The sequence below is a fragment of the Podarcis liolepis genome (genome assembly GCF_965112155.1).
Source record: "Podarcis liolepis genome assembly, chromosome: 1".
In the NCBI taxonomy this organism is placed as follows: domain Eukaryota; kingdom Metazoa; phylum Chordata; class Lepidosauria; order Squamata; family Lacertidae; genus Podarcis; species Podarcis liolepis.
The window spans coordinates 116,423,628-116,449,043 of NC_139554.1; the positions used below are offsets into that span (position 1 = coordinate 116,423,628).

Below are 25,416 nucleotides of genomic sequence, written 5' to 3' on the forward strand. Positions count from 1 at the left end.
TGACTTAACTCAGGAAATATTAACTTAAAACGTCAGAATTTAAGCAGGTTTTAGATCACTTGACATCAGCAGGACCCCCCCCCCCTTCCTTTGCAAATGATGTCAGGAATTTGACTTAGAGGTTACATTTAACTTGCAGTTAAAAGTATGGGGAGTTTTTTAAGCGTTTAACTTATAGTGTATATTAGTAGGAAACTAAGTTGAGCAGAACCCATTAATGTCACAGTGATCGGTTACCAATGGAAATAAATAATTCATGATGAAGGGAATTAGTCTAATTAGCAGGCAGTTTGAGTCCTTTGATAAAACCCAGCTCTAATTCCGTGAAGGGCAGGAAATGCTGTCATCAGTCAGCCCTGAAAAGATTAGCATCTATTATGAATGAGGTTAGACACCCTCGTGAAGTCATGTGTGTCCTGGAGACAAACTTAATATGTTCCAGAATAGGGCACAGTTTGTCTCACCAACACACCGTGAGTCCTACTGGGCTATTGTATGTAGTAACAAGTAAAAGATCTCTGCACTTTCGTATCATTCTCCCCCTGTCCATCATGCTGACAACTGTGCAAATACATTTTCCATGCAAAGTGGGGAATGGGCTCAGAATGCTTGTAAACTCGCAGGAGGCGTCAGGGGAAATGTGTCCCCGGGTTTCAAGAACTGAAAGGCAGAATGCACGTGAGCGCATCAAAATAACATTTGCGTGAGATTAAGGGTCTCAAAATGCAGAGCTAACAAGGGTGTATCTTGCCTCAAATATGCATGCAGTATCCCTACCTTCCTTTAGAATGTGGGCACATGGTTTTTTCTCTCAACAACCCTCTATAGCATGTACTGCTTGGGTTTACAGCATGTGATTTCCCGGTCTCTGATCTTACAACTTGAAACTCTACTCTGTTCATAGAATTGTTGCTGTAGTGCAGTTGTAAGGTCACTCATGTTGCCGACGCACATTTAAAACTTTTCCAGTTACAGTGGCACCTTGGGTTAAGTACTTAATTAGTTCTGGAGGTCCGTTCTTAACCTGAAACTGTTCTTAACCTGAATCACCACTTTAGCTAATGGGGCCTCCCGCTGCCGCTGCGCCGCCGGAGCACGATTTCTGTTCTCATCCTGAGGTAAAGTTCTTAACCCGAGGTACTACTTCTGGGTTAGTGGAGTCTGTAACCTGAAGCGTATGTAACCTGAAGCATCTGTAACCCGAGGTACCACTGTACTAAGATTAGGGTGGGTGGTTTTGTTTTTGTTTTTTAAAAAAGAAGTAGTCTACCATAAGGAAAGACATTTCAATGCAAAAAAAGAACATTTCTTTTTAGTGCAAGCCAGTCCCACTGAAACCAATGGGAGTAATTTCCCAGGGCTGAAGGCTGCACCATTCCTTAAAACCTTTGATATAAGGCATTTAAACTGAATTCAAGATAGCTCCAGAATCCTCATATCTGAAACCTACATTCTAATGTTGCAGAATCAGCTGTGTTTCCATTTATACTTATGAGCTTTTTTTTTCAAATTACATGTTTCTGTCTTGCAGTTTGATACACTAATGAAAAAAACTCCACTCTTTTGAGTTATTGTATTGCCTGCCTTTGTTGTAGGAAATTTATTTCTCTTTTGGTTATGCTAATTTGAGTAGACAACAAAGCCTTTTTTGGTATTTCATCTTCCCGCCTTGAAATAATTAACATACTAGGAAATATACTGGGTGCCATAGATACTGGGTAGAAGATTACATTCAGAGGTCTGAACAGCACTTAACAGGCTGACAATTGCTACTAAGAAATCTCGCTATTCAAAAGTAGATTTTAAAAGGTAACAACAATAAGTTGCTAATAATCTTTTGGATGATGTGCATTAAAAGCACATCATCCAAAAGATTAAAATAAAGTGGATGAGATTTGTGTAGTCAGCTCAGTAATTGATACAAATAGAAACAGCAATTTGGAATAAGCACGTCTGACAACCTCTGAAGGAATCTCGCTTTTGCAATCGTGTATACAGATGTCATGATGAGAATTTGAGGAGATGTGCTCACATGTGGACACCAGTGATCAAATGCTCATAAACAACCATTCTCATGGCAGACCCTCCAAGTGTCCCTATTTTCCAGGGACAGTCCCGGATTTACAGAAGTCTCCCAGTTTCTGATTTCATCCTGGAATGTCCTGCTTTTCCTTAGGGAATGCCTATTTTCATTAGAGAAATGTTGGAGGGTATGGAGTTATGCGACCCCTGAGCCATCTGGGGGCCGCCCTGTACAAGAAGGTTTTTTTAATGTTTTATGTTTTGTATATGTTGAAAGCTGTCCAGAGTATCTGGGGCAAGCCAGTCAGATGGGCAGGGTATAAATAGTACAGTGGTAACTCTGGATGAGAACAGGATCCGTTCTGGAGTCCCGTTCACATCCTGAATAGAACATAACACGCGACTGCGCATGCGTGGGTTGCATTTCGCCACTTTCGTGCATGCGTGGCATCATTTTGAGCGTCTGCGCATGCGCGAGCGGTGAAACCCGATAGTATCACACTCCATTACTTCCAGATCGCCACAAAGCACAACCCAAAAATGCTTAACCTGAAGCTACTTCGACCCGAGGTATGACTGTAAAATTATTACCATTACAGTCGTAACTTGGTTGACGAACGCCTTGTGACTCCAACGTTTTGGCTCCCGAATGCCACAGACCCAGAAGTGAGTGTTCCGGTTTAGAACCTGAATGTCCGACGTGGCTGATGCGGCTTCTGATTGGCTGCAGGAGCTTCCTGCAGCCAATTGGAAGCCATGCCTTGGTTTCCAAACGTTTTGGAAGTCAAAAAGACTTCCGGAACGGATTCCGTTCAACTTCTGAGGTACGACTGTATATCATCATCGTCATCCTCACCATCATGGAATAGGACATCCCTATTTTCATTGGAGAAATGTTGCATGGTATGTCATGGCTGTATTCCTGGCAACTGCCTCTGTTTCTCCCTTCTGCTGCCTGAAGGTCAACAAACTTTTCCTTGGCAGGAGTAAATAGAAACAGTTGTGCCTGTAGATTCTCCCACCGCACTTCCCATTCCTCCCAGGAATTCAGGGTCTGACAATCCCAGTTCTCAGCAGGAAAAGAAACTCTGGGGTTTCCAGGCTTTTACATAGGAGCCTTCACAGCCCTATCTTGGGCAATGAATTTTGGACCTTATGCATGCCAAACGCGTATACTTTGCAATAGCCCTTCACAAAGGCAATGGCCGTGTCAGCCAAAGAGGTACTTCCTGAGACCCTTCAGGGGATTTGTACATGCTGGCTTGGGCCGCATGAAAATTACTTAACCTTTCAGAGCAAACACATCGCCCGTGCAGTCTAGGCCACTGCAACTAGGACTGAGATGGAATAAGCATAGCATCCTCCACCATGCTGAATGTTGTAGAAGTACTGAGGATACAGGAACCATGTTTGCAAAATCACGTGCTTTTAACTGTGATTAATTCCTCTGAAATAACATCTGTTTGTCTGTCTGTCTGTCTCTCTCTCTGTCTGTCTGTCTGTCTGTCTGTCTCTCTCTCTCTCTCTCTCTCTCTCTCTCTGTGTGTGTGTGTGTGTGTGTCCCAGTTCTGTGTTTACATTTGCTAACATTATTTAGAATCATGCATTGCCCAATAACAGCAACAGTAGTGGCTGGTGCCGTGGCAAAGGTGCGGCACTGCTGCCGCACAGGCTCCCAAACGCAGCATGTTGCTGCCACTTACCAGAGCGGAGGCATAGGGAGCTCAGTGCAGTTCTGGCATGTGAGTGGCAGATTGGCAAGCTCCCCGTGCTTTGCCCCACCCCCACCCCAGTAAGTGCCAGTGACCCACTGTGTTTGGAAACTGGGACAACAGAAGTTCCCCACCTACACTGCCGCACTAAATTCTACTGGAAATGAAGAAGCTGTTTATGCCTCCTTGCACCTATCTAAGCACTTCCCCGGGAGTACAAAATGGGTGGCCAATTTTCAATAAGTGACATTTCATAGGAAGCCTCGTGTATATTTTCAATTAATTTACTTTTCATATAAGACTGCATGTATAATATTCACAAAAATTCACCCTTTTGGAAGATCCTGAATAAAAGTGGTCTTTAGCCTGTTTTATGAAGTGGTTGTACAAAATTCAATGACAAAATTCAAATTGCTTCTGTTCTAGACCTCTGTGGTGGGGCTTGAACCCACAACGCTGAGATTAAGAGTCTTATGCTCTACTGACTGAGCTATATCAAATGTGATGTTCACTTAAGTACCGTTAGCAAAAGTTGTTTTGAATGTCAAAGCTTCCTGTTTGCATGTCTGTTCCCTTTTATTGCTTTCTGTTGGGTTGTGGCTGGGGAATTGGTGGTAGGTAGCTATTTGAGTGTACCTTGAATAAAAGGTAAAGGAACCCCTGACCATTAGGTCCAGTCGTGACTGACTCTGGGGTTGTGGCGCTCATCTCGCTTTATTGGCTGAGGGAGCCGGCGTACAGCTTCCGGGTCATGTGGCCAGCATGACTAAGCCGCTTCTGGCGAACCAGAGCAGTGCACGGAAACGCCGTTTACCTTCCTGCCGGAGCGGTACCTATTCATCTACTTTCACTTTGACGTGCTTTCGAACTGCTAGGTTGGCAGGAGCAGGGACCGAGCAACAAGAGCTCACCCCGTTGCGGGGATTCGAACCACCGACCTTCTGATCGGCAAGTCCTAGGCTCTGTGGTTTAACCCACAGCGCCACCCGCATCCCTTATACCTTGAATACTTTATCTCAAATGGCCCAATATTGCTTTCTGGTCAGGGGTAAGACTTTCATTGATGGAGTCCTTGCATTATTTTTACTTTACATTTTTATACAAAATAGTGCTGATCAGGAGGCAATTGTCTATTTGCCATCCATCCTCCAGCCACGAGCAACAGGGGGCACTCAAAAGAGGCAGAACTTACAAGCAGGAATTATTTTATTAGATGTGCAGGAGCCCTGAAAAGTCTCAATCGCATTCTGCCTGTCTGCTCTGCAGTACAATTATAATGCAAATAATAAAAAATAAATCACAAATCAAGCTTGGAAATAGGCTATACGGAAACACTGGACTTGCAACAGTTTGATACTGCCATTTGGATTCTCTGCAAATATGTAGGATGACTATTCGAGGGGAAATTATTAGTGTGGAAACAACCGCAGCAACATAGCTAGAGTAACCTATTTCTGTTGGAATAGCATTTGATTCTGAGTAATTACGGTCACATTGTGACCTTCCCCTGTGCTGCAATCTGTATGAATGCAAATTGTATTTCATTAATGCACTAATATTTTGAAGCTAAAGGGGGAGAAAAACCTCCTTCCTCCTAGCAGTATACTGTGTCTTCCGCTCTATGACTGAACTGATCTCTTGTTCCTGGACAGGTCTGCTAAATGACAACACTTTTTGAGTAATTCCACCTTCAAACAAGTACCTTGCTTTGATGTATTACAATGATAGACTGAAGTGTTCATGCAATACATCACCCTAGTCAGCAGTTGCTTGACTCCAAGGATTGAGAGACTGAACCAGCTGTTTTTTTCCCCCTTAGGCATTCCTGCAATGCAGTTACACCAAACGACAAAAGTCAGAAGAGAGAGAACTCTTTAAGATTCATTGACTGCATTTTTTTATTTTGGAAACTTTTTTACCCCACTTTTTGCGCCCCCCCCCCTTTCCAGGCTGCTTTAAAGTTTGCAACAGAAAATATGCAACTAAAATAGTACATTATATTATATGTCAATTCCATAATTAAATCAGCCGCAAGAGAAGGGCGTAAAACAACTAGCTACATCGCCACACTGATATAATGAGAGGCAAGATGAAGTTTGTTCTCATTAGCAATTTGATTATCAGCATGGTTTAGTGGTTAGGGTGTTGGACTGGAACATGAGATACCAGGTTCATGTAGCTCACTTGGAATCCGTTCTGTGATTCTCTTCGTCTAGCGGTTTTTTCATCTTGCGAAGCAAGCCCATTGACGGATTAGCGCTATTAGCGGCTTTTAGCGGCTTATCTGCTGATCGGATCAGCTGATAAGCGGCTTAGTGGCTTAGAAAAGGGGGGGGGAGGAAAAAAACCCCGCAGGAACTCGCAAGACATTGTCGTCTTGCGAAGCAAGCCCATAGGAGATTCGTTTTGCGAAGCACCTCCAACAAAACGGAAAACTCTTTCGTCTAGTGAGTTTTCCGTCTTGTGAGGCATTCGTCTTGCGGGGCACCACTGTAGTTCAGGTGGTGGAGCATGAGACTCTTAATCTCATTGCCGTGGGTTCGAGCATTGCAGGGGTTGGACTAGATAACTCTGGCGGTGCCTTCAAACTCTACAATTCTATGGCATTACCAAATGCAATGGCTCTATGATTCTATGGGCGACCTTGAGCCAGTGACCCTCTCTGTCTCACACCTACATCATAGGGAAGGAAATTAGGGTATAAATGTAATAATTGGCTGTACAGACATGAACTTAACGTACGTTCTTGAACCTTGGGCGGTTCTTTAAGCAAACTACTTGGGGTTGTACCTAGAATAATAATTCTTATTCTTATTCTAGGTGCAACCCCAAGTAGGTGCAACCTCAATTATCCAATTATTATTATTATTATTCAATTTATTTATGTCTTACCTTTCTCCCAAGTTGATTTCAAGGTGGTATGCAACATTTTTAAAATGCAAGTATAAAATACAAAGTAATAAAGGCAAACTAGTTAGAAACAATAGCTAAAATATAATGAAACACGTTTAGAAGTAGTTTTGAGACACCAGGCTCGTACATGCTTACCTGGGAGTAAGTCACACTGATGTTGGAAGACATGTATAAGATTTCGTTGTCAGTCTTGAAATAAACAACTATCCTAAACACACCAAGAAGTGAGACGCATTGGACAAAATGGTACTTTCTTTTGAGTAAACAGACATAGGATTGTGCTGAAAAACAATGCTAAATGTTATTTCCTGTACAAGTTTATCAGTTCTACGGTGAAGCCTGACATATTGTGAAGTATCGCTATGGATTTGTTTTTCAGCCTCACGTGAAGCCTTCAATCAGCCACTTCATAGCTTTTGCACACACAAGCGTTAATGAAGTTAGCGTCAAATACCAACAGAATGAGAAGCGTTATAACTACACAACACCAAAGAGTTTCCTGGAACTAATTAAACTCTACCAGAATCTGCTAGCGAAGAAGAGAAATGAGTTGGTTCAAAAAATGGAAAGATTGGAAAATGGGCTACAAAAGCTGCAGACCACAGCTTCACAGGTAGGTTATGAAATGTTTTTCTGGGAAAGAAATACCGAAATCTCCAAGATCTCAGCAGCAACAGACATTGCCTCAGCTGTAGCATCCTCTGATTCTGGGTAGAGGAAGTGTACACTGCAGAGTTAAAGAAGAGGCACCTCACTACCATAGTCTTGAGTGGGAGCGGGAGAGTGACCTCTGACCTGGAAGTTATTTCTCCCTTCAACAGATTTAAAAACTGTGGCGGACCAAAGTTCTTTGATACCCCTAATGGCAGCATGTGCACTTCCAAAAAAAGGACAAAAACTTGCATGGAGCTTGCATATATATGCCAATTTATCTGTATATATGCAAATTTAGGGGGGAAAGACTATAACATAAATACAGTACATCTGACCGAAGAGAAAACGACGGTGGCCAGGTGACTTGTGTTACATCTGCCATTGATTGACAACTTCAAGGCCCTTGCTTTCCTTTTTTATGGTTCTTTATCTTTAAATCAGCTTTTCCACCCTTTCAGCGTCTCTCCCTTCTCACTCCCATGCTATGGTCACCGTTCTTGCAGGACCAGGCATCAGGCTCCCCATACCCCAACCCATATAAAGAAGAGACAAATAAGACTGATTTTGGGTTAAAACAGGCCAGAACTTTATTGGATACAGATGAAAGAGGGTTTGGCTTGGGGTGACCCCCGCAGGGACCACCATCTGGGGGAGTGCCTTTGGCCCTGGCCCCACCTGGTCCCATGGACATGGCCACTCCCCCCAGATCCCTTTAACGGGATACGCCAGCGTTTGGAGGGGCAGGCGGAGACTACAACTTCCCCTCCATCCGAAACACAAGATTGCCCCAATGCCCAACGGCCAACCGAGCAATGCTTGCCGCCAAACCACTCACACCTGCATCCATCCCTTAATGCCTTCAATCATATCAGACAACCAAATATCATTTCCTGGTAGGGAAAGATGCACGCCTTCCAGCTGAAACAGTGTCTCGCCCGAGAATGTGATCTTGGAGTGGTAAACCACCCAACCACCTCACTGCGCAGTTAGCCTTTTTCTGAGCCCAGTTGATGCCCGCTGGGTCCGGGTTGTGCCATTGTCGTCTCTCTACCAGGAAGGGGCACTGAAGTTCCAGTTCCTTCATGGGGGCCCCAGGGAAGCCTCTGCCCTCCCGCAATGCCAACGCACCAAGAGAGTGAGCGGACCTATGCAACCTTCCTTCCCTTTTGCTCCCCTGACTTCATGTAAATCCAGGATTGTGCTGTGGCACTACACATCCTCCAGTGGGGCTGCACAGTGACATTCTCATGTCATGCTAGGGTGTTTATTCCAGAACTTTCCACCCCTCAACAATGATCAAGCAAAAGAAGACCAACTCTAAGAAGAAAGAGAGTTCTGGCCTATTTTCTAGGGCATAACCTTTAATAGTACCAGGGCTGGCAAGGTGGGGCAACCACCTCAGGCGGCAGGATCTACAGCAGCGGCAGATCCTGATGTAGTTATTTAAAGGGACCCCTGACCATTAGGTCCAGTCGTGACCGACTCTGGGGTTGCGGTGCTCATCTCGCTTTATTGGCCGAGGGAGCCGGCGTACAGCTTCCGGGTCATGCGGCCAGCATGACTAAGCCACTTCTGGTGAACCAGAGCAGCGCACGAAAACGTTGTTTACCTTCCCGACGGAGCGGTACCTATTGATCTACTTGCATTTTGACATGCTTTCAAACTGCTAGGTTGGCAGGAGCAGGGACTGAGCAACGGGAGCTCACCCCGTCGCGGGGATTCGAACCGCGACCTTCTGATCGGCAAGTCCTAGGCTCTGTGGTTTAACCCACAGCGCCACCTGCGTCCCATTGTAGATATTTATTTCATCCTTATTCCTGATGTAGTTCTTCACTCACCCCTTCTTCCCTAGCAGGGAGGGGAGGGTGCCATTTTGTGGTTTACCTCAGGTGTCAAATTGTATTGGGCTGGTCCTACTTACTGTGTTCAGGATAAGAGTTTTGCTTTCGAGAGAGGAGCTAAGTGGAGAGCTAATGTTTAGCAGGATAGAGAGAGGTAAGGATGAGAGTGAAGAGGCCAAACCATACACTGTGAGTTTATAGTTCTTCTGCCATTCTATAGTATTAACAAGCTATGCATTTTTCAGTATAGTTGGGAATCCCTTTTGAATTTAGTTTTCGGTATAATATTGAACCTTCTTGAACTCCTTCCTCCTTTAAGGCACACAGCACTTGTTACTCTGGAGTAGTCAAAAATCTTAAGTACAAATGATAGACGCTTTGAGACTGTAGTAAGAAATTTAGTTGTATCTTTATTGGTGTTCTTTTAATATAAAGCAAACATGTGAATCTATGTCCTGTTGGGTTTGCTTTAAAAGATAATTCTGCTTTTCAAATGACATTTCAAGAAATGCTTTGGCAAGAAGACTGTCAGTTGTATGTTCTCTCCATACTGTAGCTAAATAATGGCCATTAATATTTCTTTGAATGAGACTTCATGAAAATTGTAGCTGTGAACATACAATCAGCTCATTTATGAACTAACAAGCATTGCCCTAGGGGCAGTCTCAACTGACATTCATCATTTTGCATAAAATTGACTTTCTCTGCTAATAGCATATTGTACGCACATAATTTTATCTTCTTACTTTAGCAATATCTCCTTGTGGGGGCGGGATTTGCAACTGGTTAGCTTTTCATGACTGACAGGTTCTAAACTTCCATCACTCATGATCTGGATCCACTTATTATAGACTAGTCCACAAGTCCTCCCATTGCTTTTGCTTGAAATTTTTAAACAAAAGTAATTCAGAATGTTCCACTTGTATGCAACTGGGCCATTGCATCTTTCTGGGAGCTGAGAAACAGCTTAAGGGCATGTCCACATTTGGACATTACTCAGCTGTTAATCCACTTCCCCCCAATTCAAATTAAGCCAGAGTAGTCCACATACACACTGACATCATTCGCGCATGTCACACAGCACCGGTCCCCTCAGTTGCGGGGTCAAGGCACACTGTTGGTGTCTCCTAGTAGAATTATATGCATTTTTCCAAAAAGGGATAAAAGCAGGTGTTCACTTAGATGGGGAAAATATACAGGGATTCACAAATAACTCTGTTGGGTTGAGGATTAAATATACTATAATTCACTCCCTGCTTCAATCGTCTTGCAAATTAAATCAGGAAGAAGATAGTGGGAGCTTTTGGTTTATATGAGAGAAAGAAAGAGAGGTGTAATCAGATAACCAATCAAGGTTGCCTAATCTGCCCCTTCTGCTTTAGGCAGGGGCTAAATTTTGCCACTTTTAACTTTGTTCTATATCACAACTCGTTACCTCAGAACTCGTTGGCAACTGCTCCTATCTGCTAGCTTGTCCTGGATTTCTTGTCACAATAGAGTATGACAATGAGACAAAACCCAGGAATATGTACGATACTCTTTAATTAAGTAAATAGCGAGTCAGTTCAGAGCTTTCCCCCTCTGGTGTCAACAACATTATTTATTTCGACTTGACACAAGAAAAGTCAGAGAGATGTTTTTGGTAGAAAATTCTTCTACACATTGAAGCTGCCGATTTGCAAATAACTAGCGGTGATGGAGCTACATTCAAACGTGCTCAGCTTCTTGTTGTTGCAAGGGCTTTGAGGAACAGGTTTCAATCCTGTGCACGCTTTCATATGAGCAAACGGAACTCAGGAACTTCTTCCTGGTGGTTCTAGTAATGAAGAATAACAGAGCAATCCTAAATTGCTGGTGGTTGTGAGATTCTGCGGTGGAGGAACCACCACTTCCTAAGCCAAACTGGCTAGTTTCAAGCAGAGGGGATGCGGTTTTTTTCAGGGGGGCTATAATATCATTTTGCTTTATCCCCTTTTGAGACCTGCCACTGGTGTGATGCACCATCAGTACTACATCTATGCCCACATAATGAGGCTTCCACTGTGGGTGCAATAGCCACCTTACTTGGACTACTGCAATGCGCTCTATGTGGGGCTGCCTTTGAAGGTGACCCGGAAACTACAACTAATCCAATCCCGGAAACTACAACTAATCAGAATGCGGCAGCTAGATTGGTGACTGGGAGCGGCCGCCGAGACCACATAACACTGGTCTTGAAAGACCTACATTGGCTCCCAGCACGTTCCTGAGCACAATTCAAAGTGTTGGTGCTGACCTTTAAAGCCCTAAACGGCCTTGGTCCAGTATATCTGAAGGAGCGTCTCCACCCCCATCATTCTACCTGGACACTGAGGTCCAGTGCCGAGGGCCTTCTGGCGGTTCCCTCACTGCGAGAAGCCAAGTTACAGGGAACCAGGCAGAGGGCCTTCTCGGTAGTAGCGCCCTCCCTGTGGAACGCCCTCCCACCAGATGTCAAAGAGAAGGCAGCCCTGTTTAGGGAAGCTTTTAATGTTTGATGTATTACGGTATTTTAATATTTTGTTGGAAGCCGCCCAGAGTGGCTGGGGAGGCCCAGCCAGATGGGCGGGGTATAAATAAATTATTATTATTATTATTATTATTATTATTATTATTATTATTATTGGCAAGGCTCATCTCTGCCAATGGAGAGATGTTATCCTATAACGCCTTAGCTGGCCTTTGACCAAATTTGGGGTTGTTCTTGATTCTCATAATGTCAGTTCCTTTATTTTAGGGGATTTTGTGTAAAGGCTTCCATGGGCACCAGGTTGGCTGTAGAATGAGAATGAGAACAGGTTGTTGGACCACATGGGCCACTTGTCTGGTCCAGCAAAGCCATTCTGATATTCTTGTGGAACAATGAAGAATGGCTGCATTGGACATTAAAGAAGCTTGTTATTCCTCGTTATTTTCATGTTTTCCCTTCTGTTTGTATAAGATGTAATGACCTCGTCCTACATTTTCTTAAGCAGCAAGACTTCACATTTGTTCAAAAACAGTGAAATCCAAATAAGCACTGACACAACCTGCTCTGGATAGTTTGAAAATTGTTGGGAATATTTCTTTATTAGGGGACATTTTGACCCCCCGCATCAATATGCTGGTCAATAGACTGTAAAATCATACTGGTGCCTTCAAGGCAATCTTTTTTTATAAATACAGAAATGTAATTATGCATCCTCTAGAGGGCTGGAAATAATTATACAAGTGTACAACAAAGCCCAAGGCAATGACTCCTTTTAACCGGTTGTTTTGAATATCATTTAAATCTTGTTAAAACTTAATTACCCAATTATGCTTGCTACATTTTAGGTGGAAGATCTGAAGTCTAAGCTTGCCGTTCAGGAGATAGAACTTCATCAGAGAAACAAAGACACTGAGGCTCTTATTGACAAAATTGGCCAACAGACAGAAAAACTAAGTCAAGAAAAAGCCACCGCAGATGAGGAGGAGCAGAAGGTATAGAGATATGAATGATAGACACAACTGAGTCACACACACATATAGACTTAGACCATGGTCCTAAACCCTCTTACTGGAGGGAAGAGCTCTCCAAGTGTTCCTATTTTCCAGGGACAGTCCTGGATTTACAGAAGCCATCCTGGTTTCTGATTTGATCCCGGAATGTCTCACTTTTCATCAGATAATTGTTGGAGGATGTGGAGTTACGTGCAACCCCTGAGCCAAGGAGATAAATAACTATACAACCTTTAAAAGACTCCTGAAGGCAACACTGTATAGGGAAGTGTTTTAATGTTTAATGTTTTATTATGTTTTTATGTAAGTTGGACACCTCTGAGTGGCTAGGGCAACGCAGTCAGATGCGCAGGGTGATGATGATGATGATGGTGATGAATAGGGAGTTCCCAGTGCTTTTTTTCTGTGATTGTGTCAGAACATGCCACAGTTTTTCTTTGACCTAGAGAGAAGCTGCACGGTCTTCTGTTGTCCAAAGAGAAGAGAGTTTTTATCATACTTGTTTGTATTGCTATTTTATCGCTGTGGCTTTGGAAATTGTTTTTAGATTGGCCTGAATTATATTTATTTTATTTTTTTAAAAAAATAATACTGTATTTCAACTTTTAAAAAGTGATCTGTTATTATTCTAATTCGATGTTTATATTGTTCTGCACTGTATTGGGTGGAATCTGTCCTAAAAGGTGGTTCGTCAGTATTTGCATATATATTGCCCTATCATGATGACACCCAAAAATTGGGTGCCTTCCACAAGAGGCTTGTAAGTGGTGTGACAATTATTGTGCAATACTTTCTAGGTGGCGGCCATTCAAGCAGAAGTAACAAAGCAGCAGAAAGAATCTGAAAATGACCTTGCCAAAGCCGAGCCAGCTCTAAACGCTGCAAATGCTGCCCTGAACACACTGAACAGGGTAACACCACTTCATTTATTTGTCTGAAAGGGTTCCACACTGCCCCGTTATTTAGTTCTTTTTCAAGACAGCTTCCTGCACCACATCACTGCTGCCATTAGACATCAGTTACTAGACCAGGGATTTCCTAAACTTTGGTCTTCAGCTTGTTTTGGACTACAACGCCCATTATCCCTAGCTAGCAGGACCTAGTTGACAGGGATGGTGGGGATTGTAGTCCAAAAGCTGCTGGAGACCCAAGCTTGGGAAACCCTGTATTAGATGTTCAGCATGGAATATGATGTTGTTGAGTGAAATTTGCCAATCATCGCTAGATCAAGTCTGAAGGCCTTCCGTTGCTATAAAAACAGTTCATCAAATTTACATTTTTAAAATTGCATGCGGTGATTTATATGCACATATGCAAATTTAAGAGGTAATGGGCAGGGTTCTGCTAATGACTCCCGTCAGCAGAAGCCCTGTGCAAGGACTCCCACTTGTGCAATGGGGTTTTCCATACACACACCCAGTTGGCTTAGGGGGTGTTGAGAGAGACCCCGGAACCGCATTTGTGGGCTGGAGAAGAAAGATTGTTCCATTTGGGAAGTGGAAATGGATCAACTTAGCATCATGTTGAATTCCTCACTATTACCATAATTTAGAGAGAAATAGAATGCGTCTCAGGGATTCGGGTGGTGCTGTGGGTTAAACCACAAAGCCTAGGACTTGTCGATCAGAAGGTGGGCAGTTCGAATCCCCGTGATGGGGTGAGCTCCCGTTGCTCGGTCCCTGCTCCTGCCAAGCTAGTAGTTCAAAAGCACATCAAAGTGCAAGTAGATAAATAGGTACCGCTCTGGCGGGAAGGTAAACGGCGTTTCCGTGCGCTGCTCTGGTTCACCAGAAGTGGCTTAGTCATGCCACTTGACCCGGAAGCTGTACACCAGCTCCCTCGACCAATAAAGCGAGATGAGCACCGCAACCCCAGAGTCGGCCATGACTGGACTTAATGGTCAGGGGTCCCTTTACCTTTACCTTTACCTTTACCTTTACCTTTACAATGCATCTCACCATAGTGCGAAAGACTGTGACCAGGTCAGCTGTGTGCCTGCTCAGTCTGCTGTCAAGGTGTTAACAGCTGATGGGCGTCTTCATGGCTTCTGTTGCTCTCCCCTATTAAAATTCCTTATATTTGAACTGGACTTTGAACCAGGTAAAGGTAAAGGACCTCTGGATGGTTAAGTACAGTCAAAGGAGACTATGGGGTTGCGGCACTCATATTGCTTTCAGGCCGAGGAAGCTGGTGTTTGTCCACAGACAGCTTTCCAGGTCATGGGGCCAGCATGACTAAACCGTTTCTGGCACAATGGAACACCATGATGGAAACCTGAGCACACGGAAACACCGTTTACCTTCCCGCCGCAGCGGTACCTATTTATTTGCACTGGCATGCTTTTGAACTGCGAGGTTGGCAGGAGCTGGGACAGAGCAATGGGAGCTCACCCCATCGCAGGGATTCGAACCACCGACCTTCTGATCAGCAAGCCCAAGAAGCTCAGGGGTTTAGACCACAGCGCCATCCACTATAAACGACTGCCCACTGTAAAGTGTGGTATGTGCTCACCTTAATTGGATGTTACGGTCCTCTTTTAAATAATGCCAAGGTTTTCCTTTGGAAATATAATTGGTCTGTTAATACGGATGTCTTTCCCTGTTCTATTTCAGCTGAACCTAACTGAGCTAAGAACTTTCCCAAACCCACCTGCTATCGTAACAAATGTGACGGCTGCAGTCCTGGTTCTCTCGTCTCCGAGCGGCAAGATTCCAAAGGACAGGAGCTGGAAAACCGCCAAGATGTATATGAGCAAGGTAAGCAGGGGACCTCTGCGAGGGGACACAGAGATTAACGCAAAAGTCTGCGTAAACATTTCTTAATCTCTGGCGTGCCTTGATCTACTAGTTACCCATAGGAGGGAAATGCCAAAGATAATAGGCATGGCAGGAGTTTGTCAAAGAACTTCAGGAAAGGAAGGAAAGTAATTAGACACCTTTGACATTCTGTCAAAGGGTGGGGGAGGGGAATGTCATGACTTTGCGCCACACATTTCCCCAAATCATACTTATTAAATGTCAGCACAGTTTCTTATAAATATAAAACCTCTTCTGTGAAGGATGGGATGTAAGAAAAGTCGGTGCACTGCCAAAGAGGCTGCAACATTTTCTGTATAATTTATGCTGCTCATAACTCCTCAACAGTATTTTTAGTAGTAGTAGTAGCTATTATTTTTTTTTATTATTATTATTATTATTATTATTATTATTATTATTATTATTATTATTATTATTGCTGCTGCTGCTGCTGCTACTACTACTATTATTAAGGTGCCAAAAATATGTGCATCTTGTGAAGTGGTTAGAAGCAAAAGGAAATCACAGGAATTTTTTTTAAAGCGCTAACAGCTATTGAGGGGCCAGCTTTTTCAGTTAGTTTCTTTGACTTTACAGTGGTACCTTGGTTTACGAACTTAATCCGTTCCGCAAGTCCGTTCTTAAACCAAAGCGTTCTTAAACCAAGGCGTGCTTTCCCATAGCAGTGGGAGACTCAATTTACAAATGGAACACACACAACAGGAAGCGAAACATTTTCTGCTTCCAAGGCAGAGTTCACAAACCAAAACAGCTACTTCCGGATTTGCAGCAATCTTAATCCAAGTTGTTCATAAACTAAGCTGTTCTTAAACCAAGGCACCACTGTACTTTGAAGGTACTGATTATCCCAAAACATGGCCAAAAGGTCTCTTTCAAAACAACATTGAAGAGTAAACTTTGATCAGATATTTTGTCAGGGGGTCATACTAGCTTCACACAATTTAGTTAATTGTGTGTTTTCTCCTGCTCTGGAGGGTAGGACTCGAGGCAATGGCTTCAAGCTTACAAGAAAGGAGATTCTGACTTAAACATTCATAAAAACTTTCTGACAGTAAGAGCTGTTCGGCAGCGGAACAGACTCCCACGAGAGGTGGTGTGCTCTCCTTCCCTGGAGGCTTTTAAGCAGAGGTCGGATGGCCATCTGTCATGGATGCTTTAATTGAGATTCCTGCATTGCAGGGGGTCAGCCTAGATGAACCTTAGGGTCCCTTCCAACTCTAAGATTCTATGATTTGGGGTGGCTTCCTTCTCTTTGCTCTTTAGGTAGATGAATTCCTCCAAAGTCTCATCAATTTTGATAAAGAACATATCCCTGAAGCCACTGTTAAAGCTGTAAAAGAAGACTATCTGAGTGATCCAGAGTTCAGCCCAGAGTTTGTACGGACAAAATCTTCAGCAGCTGCTGGTCTTTGTGCATGGGTTATTAATATCATTAAATTCCACGAGGTAGGAATTAATAATATTTACCTTGGCTCTACTTTATTTTCTAATTGCTTAAGAAATCGTACTCATATTTATTTATTACAGTTTTAACCCTGCTTTACCTCCAAAGAGTTCAAGGTAGTGTACAAGGCTCTTCCTCTACCTGTTTTGTCCTCACAAGAACTGTGTGAGGCAGGTGAGGTTGAAGATGTTGACTGGCCCAAGGACAACCCATAAACTTCATGGCTGAGTGGAAATTTGATTCCACAGCTCTACTCTACCAGTCACTCTCATCATTGTGTCATCATAGTGCACCTTCAGGAAAATGGATACACACTTTGGACAGCCTTAAGCTATTTGAAAGGACGCTGGTGGTGCTGTGGTCTAACCACAGAGCCTAGGACTTGCCAATCAGAAGGTCAGCGGTTCAAATCCCCGCGACAGGGTGAGCTCCCGTTGCTCAGTCCCTGCTCCTGCCAACCTAGCAGTTCGAAAGCACGTCAAAGTGCAAGTAGATAAATAGGTACTGCTCCGGCGGGAAGGTGAATGGGATTTCCGTGTGCTGCTCTGGTTTGCCAGAAGCAGCTTAGTCATGCTGGCCACATGAACTGTACGCCGGCTCCCTCGGCCAGTAAAGCGAGATGAGCGCCGCAACCCCAGAGTCATTTGCGACTGGACCTAATGGTCAGGGATCCCTTTACCTTTTAAGCTACTTGAGTGTAACAGTTATGTGGATCTTGACGTGAAGTAAATGTATGGCATTTTAAGCAGTGCTATTTTTCTAGGAAAGGAGGTGCCAAAGTGCACCTTCTTCTCTTAGAATGGCAATGGCACCCACCTGGGAGGTGCTGGAACTGGGGTTCCAGTGAGTTCCAGCTGGAAAACAGCCCTGGTTTTAGAAAGATGGTTATTATGTTTTTTAAAAAGACCTAAAGACAGAAAAGGCTGGCTCGTCTTTAAATGTTCCAGAGCTACCAGAAATTTGGCCGGCTAAATGTTTTGCTCGTTCTTGTGGCAAATGAAATAACAAAACAAATAAAAGTATTTCGTTGCCAGAAAGTCTCTCAGGCTTCTCACTTAAGGAAGGCTTGAGCTAGCCAGCTATCATCTAGACTGCTGTCACTGGTGTCCAAATCACACTCCCATAAAACAGGTCTGAAGGAGAGTGGCTGCTTTCAGGTGGCTGCCAAAGGAAAGGAATATTTTGGGGTGAGCCTTTGGGGGATGTGAATCACAGCCCCAGGAATTCTGTTCTTCTGGAGACAGCAAGAGGAGGAGCATCTGGAATATATTATTGTTGACCTTGTTATTATTATACTGGATGTGCTGTTTGGGTATTTTCATTTTTTTTCCATTTATGCTGCTTTAAGTATTATTTTAATAAATATATAAAGAAAGGACCTACCCACAAATCCCTACACCAGGCATGGCCAAACTTGGCCCTCCAGCTGTTTTGGGACTACAACTCCCATCATCCCTAGCTAACAGGACCAGTGGTCAGGGGTGATGGGAATTGTAGTCCCAAAACAGCTGGAGAACCAAGTTTGGCCTCGCCTGCCCTACACTAACACTATGCAACAGAATGAAAGAATAATAGACCACATCTCCCTCTCTCTCCCTCCCTCTTTCCCCTCTCTTCCCCCCCATCACAAGATGTCTGTGACAAAAGTGTCTCTCGGTGAATGTAAGCAAACTGTGAAAAAGAAATTACGGATTTAAAGTGGAGATGATAGGTGTACTTTCCCCTGTTTGTTTGTTTTGTAACACAATAAAAAAAATTAAGTAAAAACTAATCTAAAAAAAGCAGAGTACACTAATTTCATCTAATATTTAATCTATGAAACCATGTTACACTTTTAAATAATTTTTATTTGGTTTTACAAATATTAGTTTATAACAATCCAAAATACATACAGCGGTACCTCTAGATGCAAATGGGATCCGTTCCAGAGCCCCGTTCACATCTAGAAGCAAACGTAACCAGCGACAGCACGTGCGCGTCACTTTTCGCCACTTCTGCGCATGCATGTGACATCATTTGAGCATCTGCACATGCGCAAGCGGCGAAACCCGGAAGTAACATGCTCCGTTACATGCTCATCCTGAGCATGCTCATCCCGAAGCACATTCAACCCGTGGTATGACTGTATCCATATTTTGAGATTTCTCCAAATCTCTGGACTTCCCACCTTACCCTCCATTGTAAACCCTCTCGGCTGCATATTATTTCATAATCCATATTTTGTATTTTTCCATATTGTATTTTTCCATATATTCACTACATTACAAGTGTTGTTAAAATCCTGCTAATGTCTTCATCTGCTTACAATGGTCTCCTAGAAGATAAATTATATTTTTTCCCCATTCTTTATTGAAGTTTTGGTCTTCTTGGTTCCTGAGCCTTCCAGTCAGTTATACCATTTCGGCATAGTCCAACAGCTTAGTTTGCCATTCCTCTCTGGTAGCGATGCTTTTCAAGTGTTTTTAAGGCCATGGAGACTGTGCTAAACCTTTGCCTGTTTCCAACTACAAGAACGCCAGTATCCAGGAAGTATGTCACAACGAAACAAAGTTAATTTGGCACACTGGCAGGGCACCATAGTGCTATAGTGTGACAAAAGCAGTATCCAAAAAATTGAAACATTTGTGGCATGAAAAGCTATGGTTTTCCAGCAAAAAGCTTCCAACTGTGTATGGATTGCTAAAGGTGCCGTGTGATTATCCAGAAAATTTTGAAGGTGCAAATTGACTGGAATGTGAGAACAGATACAATCAATGTCAAGAAGAAGAAGAGAAGAGTTTGGATTTGATATCCTACTTTATCACTACCCTAAGGAGTCTCAAAGAACACGGGTGGCGCTGTGGGTTAAACCACAGAGCCTAGGACTTGCTGATCAGAAGGTTGGCGGTTCGAATCCCCGTGACGGGGTGCGCTCCCGTTGCTCGATCTCTGCTCCTGCCAACCTAGCAGTTCAAAAGCATGTCTAAGTGCAAGTAGATAAATAGGTACCGCTCTGGTGGGAAGGTAAACGGCATTTCCGTGTGCTGCTCTGGTTCGCCAGAAGCAGCTTAGTCATGCTGGCCACATGACCCGGAAGAGGTACGCCGGCTCTCTCAGCCAATAAAGCGAGATGAGCGCCGCAACCCCAGAGTCGGTCACAACTGGACCTAATGGTCAGGGGTCCCTTTACCTTTAAGGAGTCTCAAAGCGGCTAACAATCTCCTTTCCCTTCCTCCCCCACAACAAACACTCTGTGAGGTGAGTGAGGCTGAGAGACTTCAGAGAAGTGTGACTAGCCCAAGGTCACCCAGCAGCTGCATGTGGAGGAGCGGAGACGCGAACCCGGTTCACCAGATTAGGAGTCTACTGCTCTTAACCACTACACCACACTGGCTCTGAACCACAAAGTGCTCTGAATGCACATGGAAAGTTTCATTTTGAGGGCCCTAATATAGTGTAGATGCCTGGTAACATTAAATTTGTATTTTATTTTTTCGGGCATTTCTTAGTGGTATTGTAGAAATGATATTACCCTCCGCGTCTTATGAGTGGAACTTTACCTTACTGGATGTGAAATCTGCACTCTTTCACTCAGCAGTTGTCTATCAACTCCCCTTCAAACTGTTTAAATTTATGCTCACTGTGGATCAAGCTCCACAGAAGGAGCGTTTGACTATCTGACTGCTGTCACTTGAGTAGGAGTCAATGTGTATTTTGCACAGAGCCAACATACACCCTTCCCATTCAAAAATTGTCATCACTGTTTTAATTAAAAGGTCCATAAACCACACTACAATTTGTATGGCTCTAACTATAATTCTTAGCACAACGTGGTTACAAACAATGACATAACGTTGTTTTAGTATGTACTAACTAAAACAAGGTTGTAATGTTTACATTGGGTTCTGTTTCTTTGATATATGCACAGAGGAGGGCTTGCTGTTAGGTGTGGTGCCATGTTTATGATTAAACACTTTATTCGTACTCATATGTCAATCTATTAGTGAGCTGTTAATTCAAATGCTACTATGATGTATTTTATCGCCATTAGCACATTTATCACAGGTAGATATAAAACTTAGACAAAGGTGTATGTTCTCATTAATGATGAACAGCCTATTCATCTTACTAGAATGTAATTAATGTAGGTTGCAATACTTAATTTTTCACTGTTTGTCATGATGCATATTTAACATTTCTTCTATCCTTTATCAATCTGCTTTCCTTTTGCGTGGACATGTCCAAAAGATATATGTAAGTGTGGTACTTTTACGTCTATGTGTGTGTGTGTGTGTGTGTGTGTGTGTGTGTGTGTGTGTGTGTGTGTTTTAAAAGTTGGCAATTTCTTTTTCTGTATGTTATAGCCAGTAGCGTTTGTACAAACGTCAGGCGTGTTCATACTGATTATATGAACATTTTTTCCCTTAATTATTATATGTTTAACGTTGATCAGTTGAACCCATAAAACAAGTGTGAAAGATCAGTTCTGCTGGTGGTTTGATCCCATCTTATAACGGATGTTCATATGACATAGTGTACTTTCCCTGCTAATAAGTTCCATTTTAATGTCGAACCCTCATGGACTGTTATATGTGTGTATACTGTTTCATAACAAGCAATGATCAGCACAGGGATCCTGCAAGAAAAGGTAATGGAGAAAATTACATAAAATGGAACAGAGGGGAAAGTAAGCATGTACCCACTAACCCTGACTCCTCACCTAACATAACTCATTTCCCACCAAAACCCTAAGTAAAGGTATCGTTGTTGTGATGTAATTAACTGTGAACACTCTCTTTTTCTAAATTGCTGCTGTTTGGGGACACATCTCAGGTCAGGCTGTGACAAAATAATGGGTACAGTGGTACCTCGGTTTACAAACAGTCCTGTTTACGAACTATTCGGTTTATGAACTCCGCAAAACCGGAAGTAGTGTCCCAGTTAGCGAACTTTACCTTGGTCTACGAACGGAATCCAAACAGTGGAAGGGCACCGGCAGCGGAAGGCCTCATCAGGGAAAGCACGCCTCAGTTTAAGAACGGATTCAGTTTAAGAACGGACTTCAGGAACGGATTAAGTTTGTAAACTGAGGTACCACTGTATTGAGAAACTGGCCAGTTGAAGATCAAAGAACTTCAAGCTCCAAGCTTAGAATCACTGAACTGAGTCCTCATTAGACAGTGTCCACTTTCAAACTGTTATAAGTTTTTCAAACGATTCTGTGATTCTAACTCTTTTTGAGTTTTCTGGACTGCTATCTGAATTCAGGCGTCTATCAACTTACCACTTTCTGTGGTAAATTTCTGTGATGTGCAGCGCACAGTTTAAACATGTATCCTGCTCTAACCTTTTAGGTTTACTGCGAAATAGACCAAAAACGGCAAGCCCTGGCACAGGCCAACGCAGACTTGGTCGTTGCAGCGGAAAAACTTGAGTCAATAAGGAAGAAGCTCAATGTAAGTGTTATTGTCTTCAGTTTATCTTCCTATCTCCTACATATCAAACGTAGGGCACCATTCCTTATATGTCAAAATTTAAAATTCCATTATTGTTCTTGGAGGCAATGAAAGGGTTTCTAGCCTGAATAATCATTCGTTGTGTTTTGTTTGGCTTGATGTACTCGTCCGAAATAATAGAACAAAGTATTATTGTTATTGTCTCCTATGACCCCAATTGCCTATTTACCCACTGATTAGGAGCTTTTTAAAAAAAGGATCTGTAGGTGGGTTTTCTCTTTGATATTTGAGCGACATGCATTCAATATTAGTTTAGCTTTGCTGGCTACAAAGTGGGGGAGGGACACAGTGAGGTGGCAGTCATTTTTGGCTGTAGCCTAGCCTATTTCTCAGATAAATGTGTTCCTTGATATAAATGGCCAAGTTTCCATTTAGCTTTCAGTTGCAATTCAGGGAACACTCTATTTAGGCTGGCTTAAGCTTTCAGTTGCAAGAAGTATCCATCATAAAAGGAAAAAGAATTTCTTCCTCTTAATTTGGGGGAGACTACACCTTCTTGATCCACCTGATAGAGGTGCCATGCACCAGCGGATAAATGTATTCTAGTTTCCTTCCACTACTTGAACTGCAGTCTTGTATGCACTTACCAGGGAGTAAAGGTGTTTCCAGATGGGTGTTTATTGTGCTTCTAAGGTACACACGTTTGTTTGATTTTGCTGCATCCACAAAACATTGACATAAAAATGCCACCCCGTATTGTCGACACTCTGATTTCAGCTGGATTTATCTTTTTTCGGGGAAAATGCAATAAATAATATTTGAAAACTGTTGCCAGCAAACCATATGCAGTGTCTAAATATGCTTAGGATTGTGCTGTTAAATGAACAAAGAAGATGAATTTAAATGGAAAAAGTTTGCTTTAACACAGTAGGAATCATTAGTGTAGCCCTGAGCCTAGGGCTTGCCGATTGGAAGGTCGCGGTTCGAATCGCCGCGATGGGGTGAGCTCCCATTGCTCACTCGCAGCTCCTGCCAACCTAGCAGTTTGAAAGCATGTCAATGTCCAAGTAGATAAAAAGGTACTGTTCCGGCAGGAAGGTAAAGTGCGTTTCTGTGTGCTGCTCTGGATTCGCCAGAAGCGGCTTAGTCATGCTGGCCACATGACCCAGAAAATTGTCTGCGGACAAACGCCAGCTCCCTTGGCCAAAAAAGCAATATGACCGCCGCAACCCCATGGTCGTTCGCAACTGGACTTAACTGTCAGGGGTCCTTTACCTTTACATTTAAGCATTATTACATGAAAAGGAATCCCAGTAAACTCAAAGGGAATTCAGATCAATGTGCCCAGTAATTCGGCAAACAAATGGTGTTTGCAATCAATGTGCATAGTTTGTTTGATGTGTGACTTCAGCAATACTGATTTTAAACTCAGCAGTTCTAAAAATTACATTTGTTTTTATACAGGTGTGCAGTTCCTCTTCATTTGATATTATGTTTGGTGAATTACTAAATCATGACATAGTATTAAATGTGAAACTGTAGAGCATGGAGCAAACCAACAAACTCTCAGGCCTATTTCAACTGATAAGGAATAACAAAGTATAAAGCTGTTGTTAACCTTTGTGACTTTTCCCAAGTTTCAAAGCTAGTTGTAAAAACAAGTTGTAAAATCCACCAGTAGGTGAAGAATTTATTCTATTTATGACTTGACCATTTAACTCCAAACAAGAATTTCAAATAACACTAGGGAATGATGAACATTTGAACTCAGAATGTTCTGGAGGGGGTTTTCCCCTTAATTCTAAACTCCGGTTTCTCAGCAGAGATATTGATTTTCTTGCATTTGTCCAATAACCAACAAAAATGGGTCTGGTCATTCAACTGGAATGCTAGTTACATTTAGTAGTTACATTTAATTCAAGGACTTTTAACTCACTTTTGCTGCTGTTTTTCAGTTTGATCATTTCTGAAAGGGGTCCACCATGTGTGCAAAGCCGCCTGGGTGTTTTTTGGAGCCCGGTGCTCACTTTCTTTTTTTTGTTTGTTTGTTTGTTTTTTTATAAAATTTTTATTGGTTTTACAGAATTTTTTAAAGACAAAACAAACACTTAAAAAGACATACAAACACGTATAGTTTCTTAACATTTTTTCATAAACCTCTTTTCCGGGACTCCCCCATACCCCCCCTTTCTGCATCCCAATGTCCATAATTTTTAAGCAACTTCTAAATATTCCTTTCCAACCTCTGTCATCTTAATCTTTTCTATAATCTGATCTTATATCACTGTATCCCTTTTTTTTCCTGAAAACCTCGACATTCTAGCATTCATCAAGTTTATAGTAGTCCTTAAGATAGCTTTTAAATTTTCTCCATTCTTCTTCCGCCGTCTCTTTTCCCTGATCACGGATTCTGCCAGTCATCTCAGCCAATGTCATATAGTCCATCACTTTCATCTGCCATTCTTCCAGAGTGGGTAGGTCTTGTGTCTTCCAATACTTTGCGATGAGTATTCTTGCTGCTGTTGTGCCCAGTGCTCACTTTCAACATGGGTCGCCTCCTACAAATGTATCATGATCTCATTCCATACATACAGTCTCATAAGTCATGATTCATGGCAGCTTCACACGAACCGACGCACACCTGTGCAAACAGGTACACATTCTCTCGCAGATACAGCCCCTGCTTCCCATATCTCTGTTCAGATCATTGCCTTCCCGTTGCTAACTCTCAGCCCAACATTTCAAAAAAATTCTGGTGCACCACTGGATACACACAAAAATAGCAAGCAATATTTTTTAAATGTTAAAGGAACAGGAGCAGGGCTTTTACAGGTAAAGGTAAAGGGACCCCTGACCATTAGGTCCAGTTGTGACCGACTCTGGGATTGCAGCGCTCATCTCACTTTATTGGCCAAGGGAGCCGGCGTGCAGCTTCCGGGTCATGTGGCCAGCATGACAAAGCCGCTTCTGGCGAACCAGAGCAGCGCACGGAAACGCCGTTTACCTTCCCGCTGGAGCGGTACCTATTTATCTACTTGCATTTGGCATGCTTTTGAACTGCTAGGTGGGCAGGAGCAGGGA

At 42.9% G+C, this 25,416-nt stretch overlaps 1 protein-coding gene across 1 annotated transcript in view; it reads left to right on the top strand.

Annotated features, from left to right (window-relative positions):
- LOC310691029 (dynein axonemal heavy chain 11-like) overlaps positions 1-25,416 on the top strand; it is a 228,191-nt gene that overhangs the window by 140,993 nt on the left and 61,782 nt on the right. The window contains exons 47-52 of the mRNA XM_083470619.1: positions 7,027-7,260; positions 12,476-12,622; positions 13,438-13,551; positions 15,253-15,396; positions 16,720-16,902; positions 22,234-22,335. Of these exons, the coding sequence (XP_083326745.1) occupies positions 7,027-7,260; positions 12,476-12,622; positions 13,438-13,551; positions 15,253-15,396; positions 16,720-16,902; positions 22,234-22,335 (924 nt within the window). The remainder of the gene's footprint in view (positions 1-7,026; positions 7,261-12,475; positions 12,623-13,437; positions 13,552-15,252; positions 15,397-16,719; positions 16,903-22,233; positions 22,336-25,416) is intronic.